At 33.5% G+C, this 19,266-nt stretch overlaps 1 protein-coding gene and 1 long non-coding RNA gene across 11 annotated transcripts; both read right to left on the reverse strand.

Moving 5' to 3' along the window:
- Window positions 1–7,299: 7,299 nt before the first annotated feature.
- On the reverse strand, window positions 7,300–9,386 carry LOC130714873 (uncharacterized). 5 transcript variants are annotated; one of them, XR_009011470.1, is made up of 7 exons: window positions 9,226–9,386; window positions 9,044–9,130; window positions 8,576–8,874; window positions 8,382–8,450; window positions 7,893–8,198; window positions 7,745–7,784; window positions 7,300–7,650 (listed from the first exon to the last, which is right to left on the reverse strand). It is a non-coding gene; the product is annotated as an uncharacterized LOC130714873 (long non-coding RNA). The 5 variants fall into 5 exon arrangements; XR_009011473.1 differs by having other exon boundaries at window positions 7,893–8,195; window positions 8,388–8,450; window positions 8,576–8,877; XR_009011472.1 differs by having other exon boundaries at window positions 8,388–8,450; window positions 8,576–8,877.
- A 7,200-nt stretch (window positions 9,387–16,586) lies between these two features.
- Window positions 16,587–18,643, reverse strand: LOC130714609 (uncharacterized). 6 transcript variants are annotated; one of them, XM_057564519.1, is made up of 7 exons: window positions 18,514–18,643; window positions 18,332–18,418; window positions 17,863–18,162; window positions 17,675–17,737; window positions 17,180–17,485; window positions 17,032–17,071; window positions 16,587–16,937 (listed from the first exon to the last, which is right to left on the reverse strand). In XM_057564519.1, exons 1-6 carry the CDS (start codon window positions 18,575–18,577, stop codon window positions 17,040–17,042), a joined length of 852 nt encoding a protein of 283 aa, XP_057420502.1. In that variant the 5' UTR covers window positions 18,578–18,643; the 3' UTR covers window positions 16,587–16,937; window positions 17,032–17,039. The 6 variants fall into 6 exon arrangements, with proteins under 6 accessions (XP_057420502.1, XP_057420499.1, XP_057420503.1 ...); XM_057564516.1 differs by having other exon boundaries at window positions 17,669–17,737; XM_057564520.1 differs by having other exon boundaries at window positions 17,180–17,482; window positions 17,863–18,165.
- Window positions 18,644–19,266: the final 623 nt, after the last annotated feature.

Raw genomic sequence — 19,266 nt, forward strand, 5'->3', positions numbered from 1 at the left:
CACAGACGGCGCCAATGTTCTGTACTAGGGCAAGCTTACGTAAGAGAAAGACAAAAAGTAAACCCTAGCAGAGCACTAAAATAGCAAAACTACCATAAAAGGAATATTCTCCTTAATGCTGAAAAAGTTGGTTTCGTACAAGTGGATGACCTCCCCTTTTATAGAGGGGGTGGTCATGATATGGATCTTTCCTATATTTGGGCCTGACAATCAGGGCCCAAATCCCCATACATATAAGACAAATCCAAAGGAATCTTCCAGCTGGCTTGTGGGTCCATCACCTAAGGGAGGGCGATGAAGCTCGTTGTGTCACACTTCCCGCCATGGCTATCTTTAATGGTTTATTGTTCATCTTGGGCGGGACATAATCTTCTTTATGTCCCGCCCAGTCCAGTAATGCACCCTTTACTTTCTCTAGCGCTCAAGTGATAGCTGAGTGCATACTGTTTGCATCTGAGTTATACATAAAAGACTCTTAAAAACAACTACTTAATTCTCAATTATGAAGAATATACTTTTCATCATATTCTAATTATTATTTGTCAGTGACATAAGTGTCATAAATAATAGTATTAATAATGGAAATTTCGAATTGCGTGGATAAGGATTAAAAGTCCAATCCCATAAGAAAGAAAAATCTCCATTTACATCAAAATCTCTCTCAGATTTCTCTACCTCAGTATCACCACCGCTTTTCTTATAAATTATCCACAAACACACTCACAAATTCCACACAGTACCTAACATCATATGAAAATTATGTTTTCACTCCAATCAGAGTCTGTTCTTTGGCTCTGTGCCTTTCACCTGCATCATATGAAAAAGCACTTCATGAAGTAAGAAGGTGTCACATTCAGAATTTAAATCATTAAAATATTTATTTCTAATTAAAACATCAAATGAAACTTGCTTCCAAATCAGCAGCAATCCTAGGTGCTATTCCTGATTGTTGTCCAGCTTTAACATGAATTAATATGAACTCATTCTAATTAAAATGAAACTTGCTTCCAAATCAGAAGCTTCCAGCAGTCTCTGCATTCTAAGTCACAGAAAATCAAGAACTCATGAAATGAGATTGATAGACATTTTAGAGTGCTCTTTGATTTATGCAGCACTTTTGTTGAAAGTACAATAACCAAATCAAAAACATATGCTGATACTAAATCATAATGTGATAATTACACACTCATGAAGCAAGACTTCCAGTCACACTAAAGTTTGATTGATTGAACCATAGTAGAACAATGATTAATTATAAAATCTAATATTGCATTCGAAAAGTGACTTTTAATATATGTAATGATGATAGATAGATATAGAATTGATGAACTAAGTCAGTAAAACTATATATGCATCACAGCAGTGCAACACCAAACACACAATCTCTATCTCTTATCTGGTGAATATATACATATAATGGACTGAGAAAAACCTCCATGAGTACTGGTCTCACATGTTTTGTGGCTTACTTGAAATGAGAGCAAGATAAGACCTTGTTAATGACGTGTCACTCTGAGATTAGTTCTCACTTGATATTTTACACGTGTCAAACCTAACCTCTTCCTCCTTGGCCCTACTTGCCACATGTGCCCTGATTTCTCCTTACCTTATTTCTCCTTACAGCTAAACCTATGCTCTTCCTTCTGAATCCATTCACACTCAAAAACCCTAAGTCTCAGTTTTCTCTGAAATTTCCTCTCACACTCTCATCGCCGCCGTTGCTCCTACTCCACCGTCGCCGCAGCTCTTGCGCCGTTGAACTTGCTGTCGCTCTTGCTCCACCGTTGGCGTGAAGGTTTGTTCCAGTTATTTTCGCTCAAGTCGCACAAAGAAAATCCACTCCCTCTTCATCAAAACCGGTATCCACAACACTGTCTTCGCTCAGAGCAAGCTCATCCACTTTAGCGCCGTCAAAGAGCAACCACCTCTCAACCACTTCATCTGGAACACCCTCACTCGCACCACCATTTTAAGCATGTCTCTAGATTCTAATATGAGTGGTAATGACCATGCTTCTGATTGCCGACTACCAGCTTTTGTACGAAAATCCATGGAAGCCAAGGAAATCAATTTATTGTTGGAACATTCGTTTAGGCGTTTAGCATATGAGAAAGGATAACAACAGTTATAATAGCCTAACCTCAATAGTATAGCTTGAGCGAACAAAGATAAGATGTAAAATCTCATCCATGATATGTAGTTCTGTAGTTGTAACAGCAAGCACCAACAATAATAATTAATTTTCTCAGTGCAAGAAGCAGGAAAAAAGAAAAAATTACCAAATAAAAAAGTTCCAAGGAAAAAAATCTTCAGCTTCTCCTTTCTCTCCCCTCAATTCTTTCACTCCCTCAATCCACTTCACTGGCAATGATTAGGTTAGTCAAAACAAAACACATATCAATGTTTCACCTCCTATAACATAGGACACTGATTTTAGATGCAAATTAAGAAAAATGAACATATAGAATAGAAACACATACAAAGGAGAATCAGAAAACATAAAAAACAAATCAAAATATTGCAAAATTTCATATAGAATATAAAATGGACTCACCATCCATGGCTTCCTTTGGAATCTCTTTTGGTGGAATATCTATAAAAAAAACTGAAGAAAAGAATTTGAAATTGGCACTGCAAGTGATGAACGAAATTGACTTTGAAGTCAAACATGAGTGAATGAAAGTTAAAGGTAAAGTAAAGTAAAATAAAATAAAGTAAAATAGAAATCAGAAGTTATACCTGGGAATGAGGACGAAGAACCAATCTTTTTTGAAAAAAATGAAAAAGATTGGAGGGATGGAGTTTATGGAGAAGAAAGATATGGAAGAGAGAAGTCAAGTGAGGAAGGAGAACCACCGATGGAAGAGAAATCAAGATAGAGAAATCAACCAATAGGCGCAGGAAATCGAAAAATGTAAAGAACTCACACATGAGAGAAGCAAGGTAATAAATAAAGATCGATAAAAACTACAAAAATCGAGCAAATCACAATAAAAACTCATAAAATTCAGAATTAATTAAAAATCCGAAAATTCAATAAAAATACCATAAAAATTAATTAATACTCCAAAAATAAATAATAAGATAAATTAAGATAAAATCATGAAATAAACAACCTAAATCCTAATCAAATCTAAAATATAAAAAGGTACTAAATAAATATAGATAAAAACTATCAAAATCTAGCAAATCACAATAAAAACTCATAAAATCCTGAATTAATTAAAAATCCGAAAATTCAATAAAAATATCATAAAAATTTATTAATACTCTAAAAATAAATAATAAGATAAATTAGGATAAAATCAGGAAATAAACAACCTAAATCCTAATCAAATCTAAAATATAAAAAGGTACAAAATAAATATAGATAAAAACTATCAAAATCTAGCAAATCACAATAAAAACTCATAAAATCCTAAATTAATTAAAAATCCGAAAATTCAATAAAAATACCATAAAAATTAATTAATAAACTAAAAATAAATAATAAGATAAACTAAGATAAAATCATGAAATAAACAACCTAAATCCTAATCAAATCTAAAATATAAAAAGGTACTAAATAAATATAGATAAAACTATCAAAATCTAGAAAATCACAATAAAAACTCATAAAATCCTGAATTAATAAAAAATCTGAAAATTCAATAAAAATATCATAAAAATTAATTAATAAACTAAAAATAAATAATAAGATAAACTAAGATAAAATCATGAAATAAACAACCTAAATCCTAATCAAATCTAAAATATAAAAAGGTACTAAATAAATATAGATAAAACTATCAAAATCTAGCAAATCACAATAAAAACTCATAAAATCCTGAATTAATAAAAAATCTGAAAATTCAATAAAAATATCATAAAAATTGATTAATACTCTAAAAATAAATAATAAGATAAATTAAGATAAAATCATGAAATAAACAACCTAAATCCTAATCAAATCTAAAATATAAAAAGGTACTAAATAAATATAGATAAAAACTATCAAAATCTAGCAAATCACAATAAAAACTCATAAAATCCTGAATTAATTAAAAATTCAAAAATTCAATAAAAATACCATAAAAATTAATTAATACTCTAAAAATAAATAATAAGATAAACTAAGATAAAATCATGAAATAAACAACCTAAATCCTAATCAAATCTAAAATATAAAAAGGTACTAAATAAATGTAGATAAAAACTATCAAAATCTAGCAAATCACAATAAAAACTCATAAAATCCTGAATTAATTAAAAATCTGAAAATTCAATAAAAATACCATAAAAATTAATTAATACTTTTAAAAATAAATAATAAGATAAACTAAGATAAAATCATGAAATAAACAACCTAAATCCTAATCAAATCTAAAATATAAAAATGTACTAAATAAATAAAGATAAAAACTATCAAAATCTAGCAAATCACAATAAAAACTCATAAAATCCTGAATTAATTAAAAATCCGAAAATTCAATAAAAATATCATAAAAATTGATTAATACTCTAAAAATAAATAATAAGATAAATTAGGATAAAATCAGGAAATAAACAACCTAAATCCTAATCAAATCTAAAATATAAAAAGGTACTAAATAAATATAGATAAAAACTATCAAAATCTAGCAAATCACAATAAAAACTCATAAAATCCTAAATTAATTAAAAATCCGAAAATTCAATAAAAATACCATAAAAATTAATTAATAAACTAAAAATAAATAATAAGATAAACTAAGATAAAATCATGAAATAAACAACCTAAATCCTAATCAAATCTAAAATATAAAAAGGTACTAAATAAATATAGATAAAACTATCAAAATCTAGCAAATCACAATAAAAACTCATAAAATCCTGAATTAATAAAAAATCTGAAAATTCAATAAAAATATCATAAAAATTGATTAATACTCTAAAAATAAATAATAAGATAAATTAAGATAAAATCAGGAAATAAACAACCTAAATACTAATCAAATCTAAAATTTAAAAATGTACTAAATAAATATAGATAAAAACTATCAAAATCTAGCAAATCACAATAAAAACTCATAAAATCCTGAATTAATTAAAAATCCGGAAATTCAATAAAAATACCATAAAAATTAATTAATACTCTAAAAATAAATCAAAAATAAATTAAGATAAAATCAAGAAGTAAACAACCTAAATCCTTGTGACACCCCGATTTCGGTGGCGTCACTTTAGTAACCAAAAGAAATACTTAAGCGGAAAAACGTGAATTATTTTTTTTCGACAATATAACTAAAGACAGAAAACAATAAACTCCTCAACAAAAGATAAAAGAAACTAATATACAACTATATATACATGCCCCGCTAATACAAACCACGTCATAAGTAACCTCCAGTGACGGGTGACAGGAAGAAAGTAACGCCCGAAGGCAATATGTACAAACCAAGGTAAAGTTCGGTGTCCGCAACACTATCCCTCAAAAGCTGAGAACAAGTTGGCCCAGCGGCCTAAGAAAAGACCTCCTAAATCCAACCAGCTCTCTGTGATCACCATAGGAAACCACACAAAAAGCTACCGGCAGGAAACTACCCTGTCCCAAATCTGAAAGCATGACGGTCAGAGCTACGACACTACTCCTACACTTCTAAAGTGCGTCACGCACTTCTAAAGTGCACGCACTTAAAAAGTGTGTTGTTAACGCACTTTTAAAGTGCGAAGGAAACACACTTTTAAATGGCGAATTGCTGCAACATTGTACAGAACTGATGTCAGATGATTTTTAAAAATTATGAGACTCCACAGTAAATCAAGTCAGAATATTTAAAGATTTATGGTGGAATAAAAAAAATTCAAAATTCAAAATAAAATATCAGATGAAGGAATTTGGTTAAATTACACAAATCTTAGGACCTTCGAAGAAGGTGCTAAGTTACGGTCATTTGATTTTTCTCTTCAACTTTGCAGTTCGTCGCCTGAGCATCCGACATAAAAAACTGTCTACTTTTCCAAACCGCACCCCACCTGATTGTGAAGCAACTACTAGGAGTAAGAATTTGAAGATTCTGACTACATATTTGAGCTCATAATGGTCTTGTTACCTTAACCAAGATGTGTCAGTCCCAAATTCTTTCCAGAAACTAAATAGGAAAAAATAAAAATATGTGCGTTCCGCTCGCACAGTGAAAGTGCGACCAAAACGCACGTTGAAAGTGCGTGATGGGCGCACCTTGGAAGTGCGTGATGGACGCAATTTACAAATGCGTTTTGGTCGCACATTAAAAGTGCGAGCGGAATTTTTTTTATAAAGGACTTTTTCAGATTTTACGAATTTAACAGGGTCTAAATAGCCATCGAGGAGTCCGAATAACAATCCCCTAATAGTTACTATAAATTTCAATTAGACTAATATATTTTACTATGATTAAGTTCAAAAAAAAAAAAATATTTTACTATGATTACCATGACCGTCAATAATGTAACAATATATAATGATGGAAATAATAACTGACACAGGATACAAGGATTTCTTCTAAGAATACATTCAGATGTTAGACAATTGAAAAAAATATTAATAATATAAGTGTTGAGTGTTAACTCTAAAAACAACAGGTTACAGAATTTCTTTCAACTCTATTTGATAGTATTACGCCAAAGATCAATAACATAATCCTGGTTGTTAAAACCTCCATGGTTGCTAGATGCATCATAAAAAAGCTCAAGTTGTGTTTGCAAAACAGAGTTCGAGTGAATATAGATTTGCAAAACAAAGTTTGGACCAAAGTGGGTTGGTTGTAATGTGATTTATGTTTAGATACTTTGATTTCAAAATAGAGTTTGGGGTTGAAAGTATGTTGGATGAATGTAAAAGTGACAATTTGGAGAGTTGAGATGGAAATTGGTATAGGTTGGGTAAATGTGGTTTTTAATTTGCCAAACATAGTAACACAAAGTTACATAAGACCCGAAAGTACTTTTAGATGACCGAACTGAAAAGAAACACAACACTAATCTCCAGATATGAACAATGGTTTCAAAAATGAAAAATACAATAAAAAAACCTCTATAACCCTAAAACTTATATGTAAATTTCAGTCCACCGGTTTTACATGGACAGTCATGCATGTCAAATTGATCCTCCTACCCACACGTACAGCTCTATAAATGATTGATTGGTCGCAACAATCAACAGAGCAAATATTACAAGTGCTCTTTTACACAGCCAATGTATGCTAGTTATATATGATAAAACAAAATCACACTCAAATCTAATCAAATGATTTCTAATCATTGTTTTCCAATTCTACCAAACTGTAAAAGGTATATAGGTGGTCTCACAACATGTAAAATAAAATTAAAATCATAACTTGTTCGATGACTATTAAGAACAACCACAAAAGTCTTCTTATCACACTAAGTGAGGCAAGCTAAAAAGGGTGATCCATTTGTGCTCTGGGGTGTCAGCTGGATTCACATTAAAAGGACTTATTCAACCTTAATTAAAAAGGGTCAAACTTACAACTTAAAATTGAAATTCAAACAGCTACTTAGACATAATCTCAACACGCATGAAATTCTCTAAACTCATTAAATTCTTTTCCAGTTCGATCAGCCAAACCCGAAAAACTCCTAGCACGACTTGCGGGTGGTCCTCAAAAGAGCTTTCTTCAACGAATTGAACTTCACAAAACCAGACAAACCAGCCAAGATATATAAGAAAGAAAGAAAACATGAAATTAAATAATTAATTTAACTCAATATGATTTAGGTTTACCTTCAGGATCAATAGAGATGGGTTGGAAAGGGAGTGTTGTCTTCATCAGCATAGAAGAAACAAAACCAGCGAAGATATATAAGAAAGAAAGAAAGAAAACATGAAATTAATTAATTAATTAAACTCAAAATATGATTCAGGTTTGTACCTTCTGAGATTAGATACTTGTTTCTGAGATATATGATGTGTTTGATGGATATACTATTATTCATCGGCTGGTCATATTTCTGCAGGTCATGTTTTTCACAAAACTCCTGAAATTCTTTTTCGGTTTGATCAGCCAAACTCGGAAAAGTCAGAGCACCTGGGATGAAGGGGGTCTCGGTCTCAAGAGACCTCTTGAAAATTTGGAACCTCGATTGTTTCTCCTTCTCGTCAGCGTATTCTTTTCCATACACTTTGCACCAGATTTTGAAAGCCTCGAAGAAGTCAAGTTCCTTGGCAGCAGCAGCTTCTTCAACAATTACAGCAACAAAAACAGACAAATCAGCCCAGATATATGAAATTAATTCACTCAAGATGATTAAGGGTTTACTGGATCGGAATCTACACCAAACAAGAATGTAGAAACAAAACCAGGCAAGATATATAAGAAAGAAAACATGAAATTAATTAAAATATGATTTAGGGATTGTACCGGAACCTAGTGACATTGGAACGGGAGTGTTGTCTTCTTCTCCTACTAAATCTTCCTTCTCATTCTCAACTGATCAACAGAAAACAAACAAGAAAACCATTGGAACGGAAACCAGCGAAGATATATAAGAAAGAAAGAAAGAAAACATGAAATTAATTAATTAATTAAACTCAAAATATGATTCAGGTTTGTACCTTCTGAGATTAGATACTTGTTTCTGAGATATATGATGTGTTTGATGGATATACTATTATTCATCGGCTGGTCATATTTCTGCAGGTCATGTTTTTCACAAAACTCCTGAAATTCTTTTCGGTTTGATCAGCCAAACTCGGAAAAGTCAGAGCACCTGGGATGAAGGGGGTCTCGGTCTCAAGAGACCTCTTGAAATTTTGGAACCTCGATTGTTTCTCCTTCTCGTCACGGTATTCTTTTCCATACACTTTGCACCAGATTTTGAAAGCCTCCAAGGAGATAAGTTCATTGGCAGCAGCTTCTTCAACAATTACAGCAACAAAAACAGACAAATCAGCCACTCAAGATGATTTAGGGTTTACTTTAGGATCGGAATCTACACCAAACAAGAATGTAGAAACAAAACAAAACCAGGCAAGATATATAAGAAAGAAAGAAAACATGAAAATATGATTTAGGGTTTGTACCGGAATCAGTGGTGTGCTCTTCTCCTACTAAATCCTTGTCAACTTTGAATTTCTTTAACGGTGAAGCAAAATCCTTCTCATTCTCGACTAATCAAAAGAAAACAATAAATCCATTGTAATTAATTTTGTAAAAAATTATAGGTTGTGCTGCGTATCGTGCTTTGGTTTACGGTGGTGTGTACCTGAATCGTGGTCTGGAATTACAGACGCGGAGGGGCTGAAAATGGAGGCGCGCGGCGTCGTCATCGTTGCGGCGGTTGAGAGAGGAGAGGGTAGGGTTGAGAGAGGAGAGGAAGAATGGAACGGAATGGCAGAACGACCACGCTTGGTTGTTTTAAGTAAACTGAAATTTTTTTGCTTTTAGTAAACTGAATTTTTTTTTGTTTTTTAACTTTTAATAATTGTTCTATTTGAAGCTCCTTTTTTTTTCATGGAGAATTTTTGTGCTTCTTAATGAACACTATGTGTTTGGATTTAGAGTCATACTCAGTGTTATCAGACTCGGCTCGAACCGGCCGGTTTGATCGGTTGAACCGGAAACCGGACCCCTGACCGGTTCGAGTCGAGCAACGGATCGGGGATGCAATCGACTCGCCTTGAACCGGATTGAACCGGCCGGGTCAGTATAAAAACCGGTGACCCGGAGCTATGGTTGGACCGGTATTCTTTTTAAAAAAAAAATATAACTCCAAAACGATCCAAAACGAAGAACAGATCGAAGGGGTGTTGCTCAAAATTCTAAAACTGAAGAATGGGTGTTGATTGAGGCGCTTCAAGTTGGGGTCTTTCAGAAGCTACTCGTTCTTCTTCAGGTGGGTTGTGGGGAGAGTACCAAGGATAAGACTACTAAGTTGTTGAAAATGTTGAATGGTTACAGAAGCAAAGCGGAGTGTGTTGATTCTTCTTTGGATTTCATGAATCGGTTTTGGCCTTGTCTCTTTTCCATTTCCTCTATCTTGCCCCTTTCTCACCCTGCAACATCAATGTCTCATATCTGTTGTGCGGCTGCAGCTTCTTATGTTAGATATTGGAGAAGTGTAAATGAGGGTAAAGGAAAATATTAGGGTTAGTATAAGTTGGGTAAAAAAAAAGTTGGGCCAAAAGTTTCCATCATGGCCCATTTGTAGTTATTAAAAATAATATATATTCTGCATTGTGTGTGGGCTCACGTCAAACACATATGAACGAAAAAAAAATTGTAGCTCTAACTTTAAATTAAACTTTTGAAATTCATTTTTCTGAAACTTTGGATTTGAGACATATAGAGATGCTAAAAGCTTGTCTTTGGATTATGAATTTTTTCATTTTTTTTAGTGTCAACCGAGTCAAACGGTTCAACCAGTGACCCAATGGTTAGACCAGTGACCCATTGACCCAGTGCCCTGACCGAGTCGATCTTCGGGTCGAGTCTGATAACACTGGTCATACTAGTGTTTCTTACCCGTGCTTTGCACGGCGAATTTTGTTCTTATTATTTAGATATGTATATTCATATGGTAGCTCAGTGTGAAGAACTATCGGGTTCGATCCCCACACAATACACTTTGGGGAAGGGATGAGGAGCCTTAACTGTGACTAAATCCCGAATTTGGCGGCATCCAAAGGGTTACCGGTTACCGGATGCAAATACCAAAAAAAAAGTTGATATACTTGAAAATTTCCAATTTTTTTATCTTTTAAAATTAAGAGACTAAATAAATATGAACACTTAACAAAATAAAACCACGACGAATATCACACAATCTTCAAACTTTCACAAAACTTTTACTAAATTTTCACCTAAAATTATTTTAAAAGTTACGAAAAAAATACATAAGTTATATAAAATGTATATTTTATTAGGTTTAACAATAAATGTACTTTGTTGTTAAAATATTCCTTCCCGTAGGAGAATTTAACTCCTATAATAATTTGTACAAAAAAATTAAAGTGGACTATATTATTATGTAGTACAAAATTAACTTCAAACTATATTATATTATGTTTTTTTTAACCAAAAAAATATTCCAGTGAAGTCTTATTAACATTTATTTTTATGTAGAAGTATTTTCATTTAAAATGTTCCTCCTATAAAAGCTTTTAGCCTTATGATTGTCAATCACCAATTACATTATCAACACCTTCCTAAAGCAAGGCACCAACGGCTCTTTCTAATACATTTAGCCACCAACAGAAAAAAAAACTAAACTCATGAACGGTTACCCCCGGACATTGAAATACCAATCTTGCCAAGCCTCAAGAAGTAACACGTTGTCACAAATAGAAAAATTCAGAATAGTAATGCACCCTTTACTTTCTCTAGCGCTCAAGTGATAGCTGAGTGCATACTGTTTGCATCTGAGTTATACATAAAAGACTCTTAAAAACAACTACTTAATTCTCAATTATGAAGAATATACTTTTCATCATATTCTAATTATTATTTGTCAGTGACATAAGTGTCATAAATAATAGTATTAATAATGGAAATTTCGAATTGCGTGGATAAGGATTAAAAGTCCAATCCCATAAGAAAGAAAAATCTCCATTTACATCAAAATCTCTCTCAGATTTCTCTACCTCAGTATCACCACCGCTTTTCTTATAAATTATCCACAAACACACTCACAAATTCCACACAGTACCTAACATCATATGAAAATTATGTTTTCACTCCAATCAGAGTCTGTTCTTTGGCTCTGTGCCTTTCACCTGCATCATATGAAAAAGCACTTCATGAAGTAAGAAGGTGTCACATTCAGAATTTAAATCATTAAAATATTTATTTCTAATTAAAACATCAAATGAAACTTGCTTCCAAATCAGCAGCAATCCTAGGTGCTATTCCTGATTGTTGTCCAGCTTTAACATGAATTAATATGAACTCATTCTAATTAAAATGAAACTTGCTTCCAAATCAGAAGCTTCCAGCAGTCTCTGCATTCTAAGTCACAGAAAATCAAGAACTCATGAAATGAGATTGATAGACATTTTAGAGTGCTCTTTGATTTATGCAGCACTTTTGTTGAAAGTACAATAACCAAATCAAAAACATATGCTGATACTAAATCATAATGTGATAATTACACACTCATGAAGCAAGACTTCCAATCACACTAAAGTTTGATTGATTGAACCATAGTAGAACAATGATTAATTATAAAATCTAATATTGCATTCGAAAAGTGACTTTTAATATATGTAATGATGATAGATAGATATAGAATTGATGAACTAAGTCAGTAAAACTATATATGCATCACAGCAGTGCAACACCAAACACACAATCTCTATCTCTTATCTGGTGAATATATACATATAATGGACTGAGAAAAACCTCCATGAGTACTGGTCTCACATGTTTTGTGGCTTACTTGAAATGAGAGCAAGATAAGACCTTGTTAATGACGTGTCACTCTGAGATTAGTTCTCACTTGATATTTTACACGTGTCAAACCTAACCTCTTCCTCCTTGGCCCTACTTGCCACATGTGCCCTGATTTCTCCTTACCTTATTTCTCCTTACAGCTAAACCTATGCTCTTCCTTCTGAATCCATTCACACTCAAAAACCCTAAGTCTCAGTTTTCTCTGAAATTTCCTCTCACACTCTCATCGCCGCCGTTGCTCCTACTCCACCGTCGCCGCAGCTCTTGCGCCGTTGAACTTGCTGTCGCTCTTGCTCCACCGTTGGCGTGAAGGTTTGTTCCAGTTATTTTCGCTCAAGTCGCACAAAGAAAATCCACTCCCTCTTCATCAAAACCGGTATCCACAACACTGTCTTCGCTCAGAGCAAGCTCATCCACTTTAGCGCCGTCAAAGAGCAACCACCTCTCAACCACTTCATCTGGAACACCCTCACTCGCACCACCATTTTAAGCATGTCTCTAGATTCTAATATGAGTGGTAATGACCATGCTTCTGATTGCCGACTACCAGCTTTTGTACGAAAATCCATGGAAGCCAAGGAAATCAATTTATTGTTGGAACATTCGTTTAGGCGTTTAGCATATGAGAAAGGATAACAACAGTTATAATAGCCTAACCTCAATAGTATAGCTTGAGCGAACAAAGATAAGATGTAAAATCTCATCCATGATATGTAGTTCTGTAGTTGTAACAGCAAGCACCAACAATAATAATTAATTTTCTCAGTGCAAGAAGCAGGAAAAAAGAAAAAATTACCAAATAAAAAAGTTCCAAGGAAAAAAATCTTCAGCTTCTCCTTTCTCTCCCCTCAATTCTTTCACTCCCTCAATCCACTTCACTGGCAATGATTAGGTTAGTCAAAACAAAACACATATCAATGTTTCACCTCCTATAACATAGGACACTGATTTTAGATGCAAATTAAGAAAAATGAACATATAGAATAGAAACACATACAAAGGAGAATCAGAAAACATAAAAAACAAATCAAAATATTGCAAAATTTCATATAGAATATAAAATGGACTCACCATCCATGGCTTCCTTTGGAATCTCTTTTGGTGGAATATCTATAAAAAAAACTGAAGAAAAGAATTTGAAATTGGCACTGCAAGTGATGAACGAAATTGACTTTGAAGTCAAACATGAGTGAATGAAAGTTAAAGGTAAAGTAAAGTAAAATAAAATAAAGTAAAATAGAAATCAGAAGTTATACCTGGGAATGAGGACGAAGAACCAATCTTTTTTGAAAAAAATGAAAAAGATTGGAGGGATGGAGTTTATGGAGAAGAAAGATATGGAAGAGAGAAGTCAAGTGAGGAAGGAGAACCACCGATGGAAGAGAAATCAAGATAGAGAAATCAACCAATAGGCGCAGGAAATCGAAAAATGTAAAGAACTCACACATGAGAGAAGCAAGGTAATAAATAAAGATCGATAAAAACTACAAAAATCGAGCAAATCACAATAAAAACTCATAAAATTCAGAATTAATTAAAAATCCGAAAATTCAATAAAAATACCATAAAAATTAATTAATACTCCAAAAATAAATAATAAGATAAATTAAGATAAAATCATGAAATAAACAACCTAAATCCTAATCAAATCTAAAATATAAAAAGGTACTAAATAAATATAGATAAAAACTATCAAAATCTAACAAATCACAATAAAAACTCATAAAATCCTGAATTAATTAAAAATCCGAAAATTCAATAAAAATATCATAAAAATTTATTAATACTCTAAAAATAAATAATAAGATAAATTAGGATAAAATCAGGAAATAAACAACCTAAATCCTAATCAAATCTAAAATATAAAAAGGTACAAAATAAATATAGATAAAAACTATCAAAATCTAGCAAATCACAATAAAAACTCATAAAATCCTGAATTAATTAAAAATCCGGAAATTCAATAAAAATACCATAAAAATTAATTAATACTCTAAAAATAAATCAAAAATAAATTAAGATAAAATCAAGAAGTAAACAACCTAAATCCTTGTGACACCCCGATTTCGGTGGCGTCACTTTAGTAACCAAAAGAAATACTTAAGCGGAAAAACGTGAATTATTTTTTTTCGACAATATAACTAAAGACAGAAAACAATAAACTCCTCAACAAAAGATAAAAGAAACTAATATACAACTATATATACATGCCCCGCTAATACAAACCACGTCATAAGTAACCTCCAGTGACGGGTGACAGGAAGAAAGTAACGCCCGAAGGCAATATGTACAAACCAAGGTAAAGTTCGGTGTCCGCAACACTATCCCTCAAAAACTGAGAACAAGTTGGCCCAGCGGCCTAAGAAAAGACCTCCTAAATCCAACCAGCTCTCTGTGATCACCATAGGAAACCACACAAAAAGCTACCGGCAGGAAACTACCCTGTCCCAAATCTGAAAGCATGACGGTCAGAGCTACGACACTACTCCTACACTTCTAAAGTGCGTCACGCACTTCTAAAGTGCACGCACTTAAAAAGTGTGTTGTTAACGCACTTTTAAAGTGCGAAGGAAACACACTTTTAAATGGCGAATTGCTGCAACATTGTACAGAACTGATGTCAGATGATTTTTAAAAATTATGAGACTCCACAGTAAATCAAGTCAGAATATTTAAAGATTTATGGTGGAATAAAAAAAATTCAAAATTCAAAATAAAATATCAGATGAAGGAATTTGGTTAAATTACACAAATCTTAGGACCTTCGAAGAAGGTGCTAAGTTACGGTCATTTGATTTTTCTCTTCAACTTTGCAGTTCGTCGCCTGAGCATCCGACATAAAAAACTGTCTACTTTTCCAAACCGCACCCCACCTGATTGTGAAGCAACTACTAGGAGTAAGAATTTGAAGATTCTGACTACATATTTGAGCTCATAATGGTCTTGTTACCTTAACCAAGATGTGTCAGTCCCAAATTCTTTCCAGAAACTAAATAGGAAAAAATAAAAATATGTGCGTTCCGCTCGCACAGTGAAAGTGCGACCAAAACGCACGTTGAAAGTGCGTGATGGGCGCACCTTGGAAGTGCGTGATGGACGCAATTTACAAATGCGTTTTGGTCGCACATTAAAAGTGCGAGCGGAATTTTTTTTATAAAGGACTTTTTCAGATTTTACGAATTTAACAGGGTCTAAATAGCCATCGAGGAGTCCGAATAACAATCCCCTAATAGTTACTATAAATTTCAATTAGACTAATATATTTTACAATGATTAAGTTCAAAAAAAAAAATATTTTACTATGATTACCATGACCGTCAATAATGTAACAATATATAATGATGGAAATAATAACTGACACAGGATACAAGGATTTCTTCTAAGAATACATTCAGATGTTAGACAATTGAAAAAAATATTAATAATATAAGTGTTGAGTGTTAACTCTAAAAACAACAGGTTACAGAATTTCTTTCAACTCTATTTGATAGTATTACGCCAAAGATCAATAACATAATCCTGGTTGTTAAAACCTCCATGGTTGCTAGATGCATCATAAAAAAGCTCAAGTTGTGTTTGCAAAACAGAGTTCGAGTGAATATAGATTTGCAAAACAAAGTTTGGACCAAAGTGGGTTGGTTGTAATGTGATTTATGTTTAGATACTTTGATTTCAAAATAGAGTTTGGGGTTGAAAGTATGTTGGATGAATGTAAAAGTGACAATTTGGAGAGTTGAGATGGAAATTGGTATAGGTTGGGTAAATGTGGTTTTTAATTTGCCAAACATAGTAACACAAAGTTACATAAGACCCGAAAGTACTTTTAGATGACCGAACTGAAAAGAAACACAACACTAATCTCCAGATATGAACAATGGTTTCAAAAATGAAAAATACAATAAAAAAACCTCTATAACCCTAAAACTTATATGTAAATTTCAGTCCACCGGTTTTACATGGACAGTCATGCATGTCAAATTGATCCTCCTACCCACACGTACAGCTCTATAAATGATTGATTGGTCGCAACAATCAACAGAGCAAATATTACAAGTGCTCTTTTACACAGCCAATGTATGCTAGTTATATATGATAAAACAAAATCACACTCAAATCTAATCAAATGATTTCTAATCATTGTTTTCCAATTCTACCAAACTGTAAAAGGTATATAGGTGGTCTCACAACATGTAAAATAAAATTAAAATCATAACTTGTTCGATGACTATTAAGAACAACCACAAAAGTCTTCTTATCACACTAAGTGAGGCAAGCTAAAAAGGGTGATCCATTTGTGCTCTGGGGTGTCAGCTGGATTCACATTAAAAGGACTTATTCAACCTTAATTAAAAAGGGTCAAACTTACAACTTAAAATTGAAATTCAAACAGCTACTTAGACATAATCTCAACACGCATGAAATTCTCTAAACTCATTAAATTCTTTTCCAGTTCGATCAGCCAAACCCGAAAAACTCCTAGCACGACTTGCGGGTGGTCCTCAAAAGAGCTTTCTTCAACGAATTGAACTTCACAAAACCAGACAAACCAGCCAAGATATATAAGAAAGAAAGAAAACATGAAATTAAATAATTAATTTAACTCAATATGATTTAGGTTTACCTTCAGGATCAATAGAGATGGGTTGGAAAGGGAGTGTTGTCTTCATCAGCATAGAAGAAACAAAACCAGCGAAGATATATAAGAAAGAAAGAAAGAAAACATGAAATTAATTAATTAATTAAACTCAAAATATGATTCAGGTTTGTACCTTCTGAGATTAGATACTTGTTTCTGAGATATATGATGTGTTTGATGGATATACTATTATTCATCGGCTGGTCATATTTCTGCAGGTCATGTTTTTCACAAAACTCCTGAAATTCTTTTTCGGTTTGATCAGCCAAACTCGGAAAAGTCAGAGCACCTGGGATGAAGGGGGTCTCGGTCTCAAGAGACCTCTTGAAAATTTGGAACCTCGATTGTTTCTCCTTCTCGTCAGCGTATTCTTTTCCATACACTTTGCACCAGATTTTGAAAGCCTCGAAGAAGTCAAGTTCCTTGGCAGCAGCAGCTTCTTCAACAATTACAGCAACAAAAACAGACAAATCAGCCCAGATATATGAAATTAATTCACTCAAGATGATTAAGGGTTTACTGGATCGGAATCTACACCAAACAAGAATGTAGAAACAAAACCAGGCAAGATATATAAGAAAGAAAACATGAAATTAATTAAAATATGATTTAGGGATTGTACCGGAACCTAGTGACATTGGAACGGGAGTGTTGTCTTCTTCTCCTACTAAATCTTCCTTCTCATTCTCAACTGATCAACAGAAAACAAACAAGAAAACCATTGGAACGGAAACCAGCGAAGATATATAAGAAAGAAAGAAAGAAAACATGAAATTAATTAATTAATTAAACTCAAAATATGATTCAGGTTTGTACCTTCTGAGATTAGATACTTGTTTCTGAGATATATGATGTGTTTGATGGATATACTATTATTCATCGGCTGGTCATATTTCTGCAGGTCATGTTTTTCACAAAACTCCTGAAATTCTTTTTCGGTTTGATCAGCCAAACTCGGAAAAGTCAGAGCACCTGGGATGAAGGGGGTCTCGGTCTCAAGAGACCTCTTGAAATTTTGGAACCTCGATTGTTTCTCCTTCTCGTCACGGTATTCTTTTCCATACACTTTGCACCAGATTTTGAAAGCCTCCAAGGAGATAAGTTCATTGGCAGCAGCTTCTTCAACAATTACAGCAACAAAAACAGACAAATCAGCCACTCAAGATGATTTAGGGTTTACTTTAGGATCGGAATCTACACCAAACAAGAATGTAGAAACAAAACAAAACCAGGCAAGATATATAAGAAAGAAAGAAAACATGAAAATATGATTTAGGGTTTGTACCGGAATCAGTGGTGTGCTCTTCTCCTACTAAATCCTTGTCAACTTTGAATTTCTTTAACGGTGAAGCAAAATCCTTCTCATTCTCGACTAATCAAAAGAAAACAATAAATCCATTGTAATTAATTTTGTAAAAAATTATAGGTTGTGCTGCGTATCGTGCTTTGGTTTACGGTGGTGTGTACCTGAATCGTGGTCTGGAATTACAGACGCGGAGGGGCTGAAAATGGAGGCGCGCAGCGTCGTCATCGTTGCGGCGGTTGAGAGAGGAGAGGGTAGGGTTGAGAGAGGAGAGGAAGAATGGAACGGAATGGCAGAACGACCACGCTTGGTTGTTTTAAGTAAACTGAAATTTTTTTTGCTTTTAGTAAACTGAATTTTTTTTTGTTTTTTAACTTTTAATAATTGTTCTATTTGAAGCTCCTTTTTTTTTCATGGAGAATTTTTGTGCTTCTTAATGAACACTATGTGTTTGGATTTAGAGTCATACTCAGTGTTATCAGACTCGGCTCGAACCGGCCGGTTTGATCGGTTGAACCGGAAACCGGACCCCTGACCGGTTCGAGTCGAGCAACGGATCGGGGATGCAATCGACTCGCCTTGAACCGGATTGAACCGGCCGGGTCAGTATAAAAACCGGTGACCCGGAGCTATGGTTGGACCGGTATTCTTTTTAAAAAAAAAATATAACTCCAAAACGATCCAAAACGAAGAACAGATCGAAGGGGTGTTGCTCAAAATTCTAAAACTGAAGAATGGGTGTTGATTGAGGCGCTTCAAGTTGGGGTCTTTCAGAAGCTACTCGTTCTTCTTCAGGTGGGTTGTGGGGAGAGTACCAAGGATAAGACTACTAAGTTGTTGAAAATGTTGAATGGTTACAGAAGCAAAGCGGAGTGTGTTGATTCTTCTTTGGATTTCATGAATCGGTTTTGGCCTTG

The sequence above is a fragment of the Lotus japonicus genome, chromosome 4 (genome assembly GCF_012489685.1).
Source record: "Lotus japonicus ecotype B-129 chromosome 4, LjGifu_v1.2".
Classification (NCBI taxonomy): Eukaryota; Viridiplantae; Streptophyta; class Magnoliopsida; order Fabales; family Fabaceae; genus Lotus; species Lotus japonicus.

Bases quoted from the DNA above. Each gene is read 5' to 3' on its own strand.
- LOC130714609 (XM_057564515.1), bottom strand. From the start codon at position 18,577: ATGACGACGCTGCGCGCCTCCATTTTCAGCCCCTCCGCGTCTGTAATT. The intron at 17,738-17,862 runs GTACAAACCTGA...TCTGTTGATCAG, and splicing joins CAAGTATCTAATCTCAGAAG to TTGAGAATGAGAAGGAAGAT. The intron at 17,486-17,668 runs GTACAATCCCTA...TAATTGTTGAAG, and splicing joins TCCAATGTCACTAGGTTCCG to AAGCTGCTGCTGCCAAGGAA.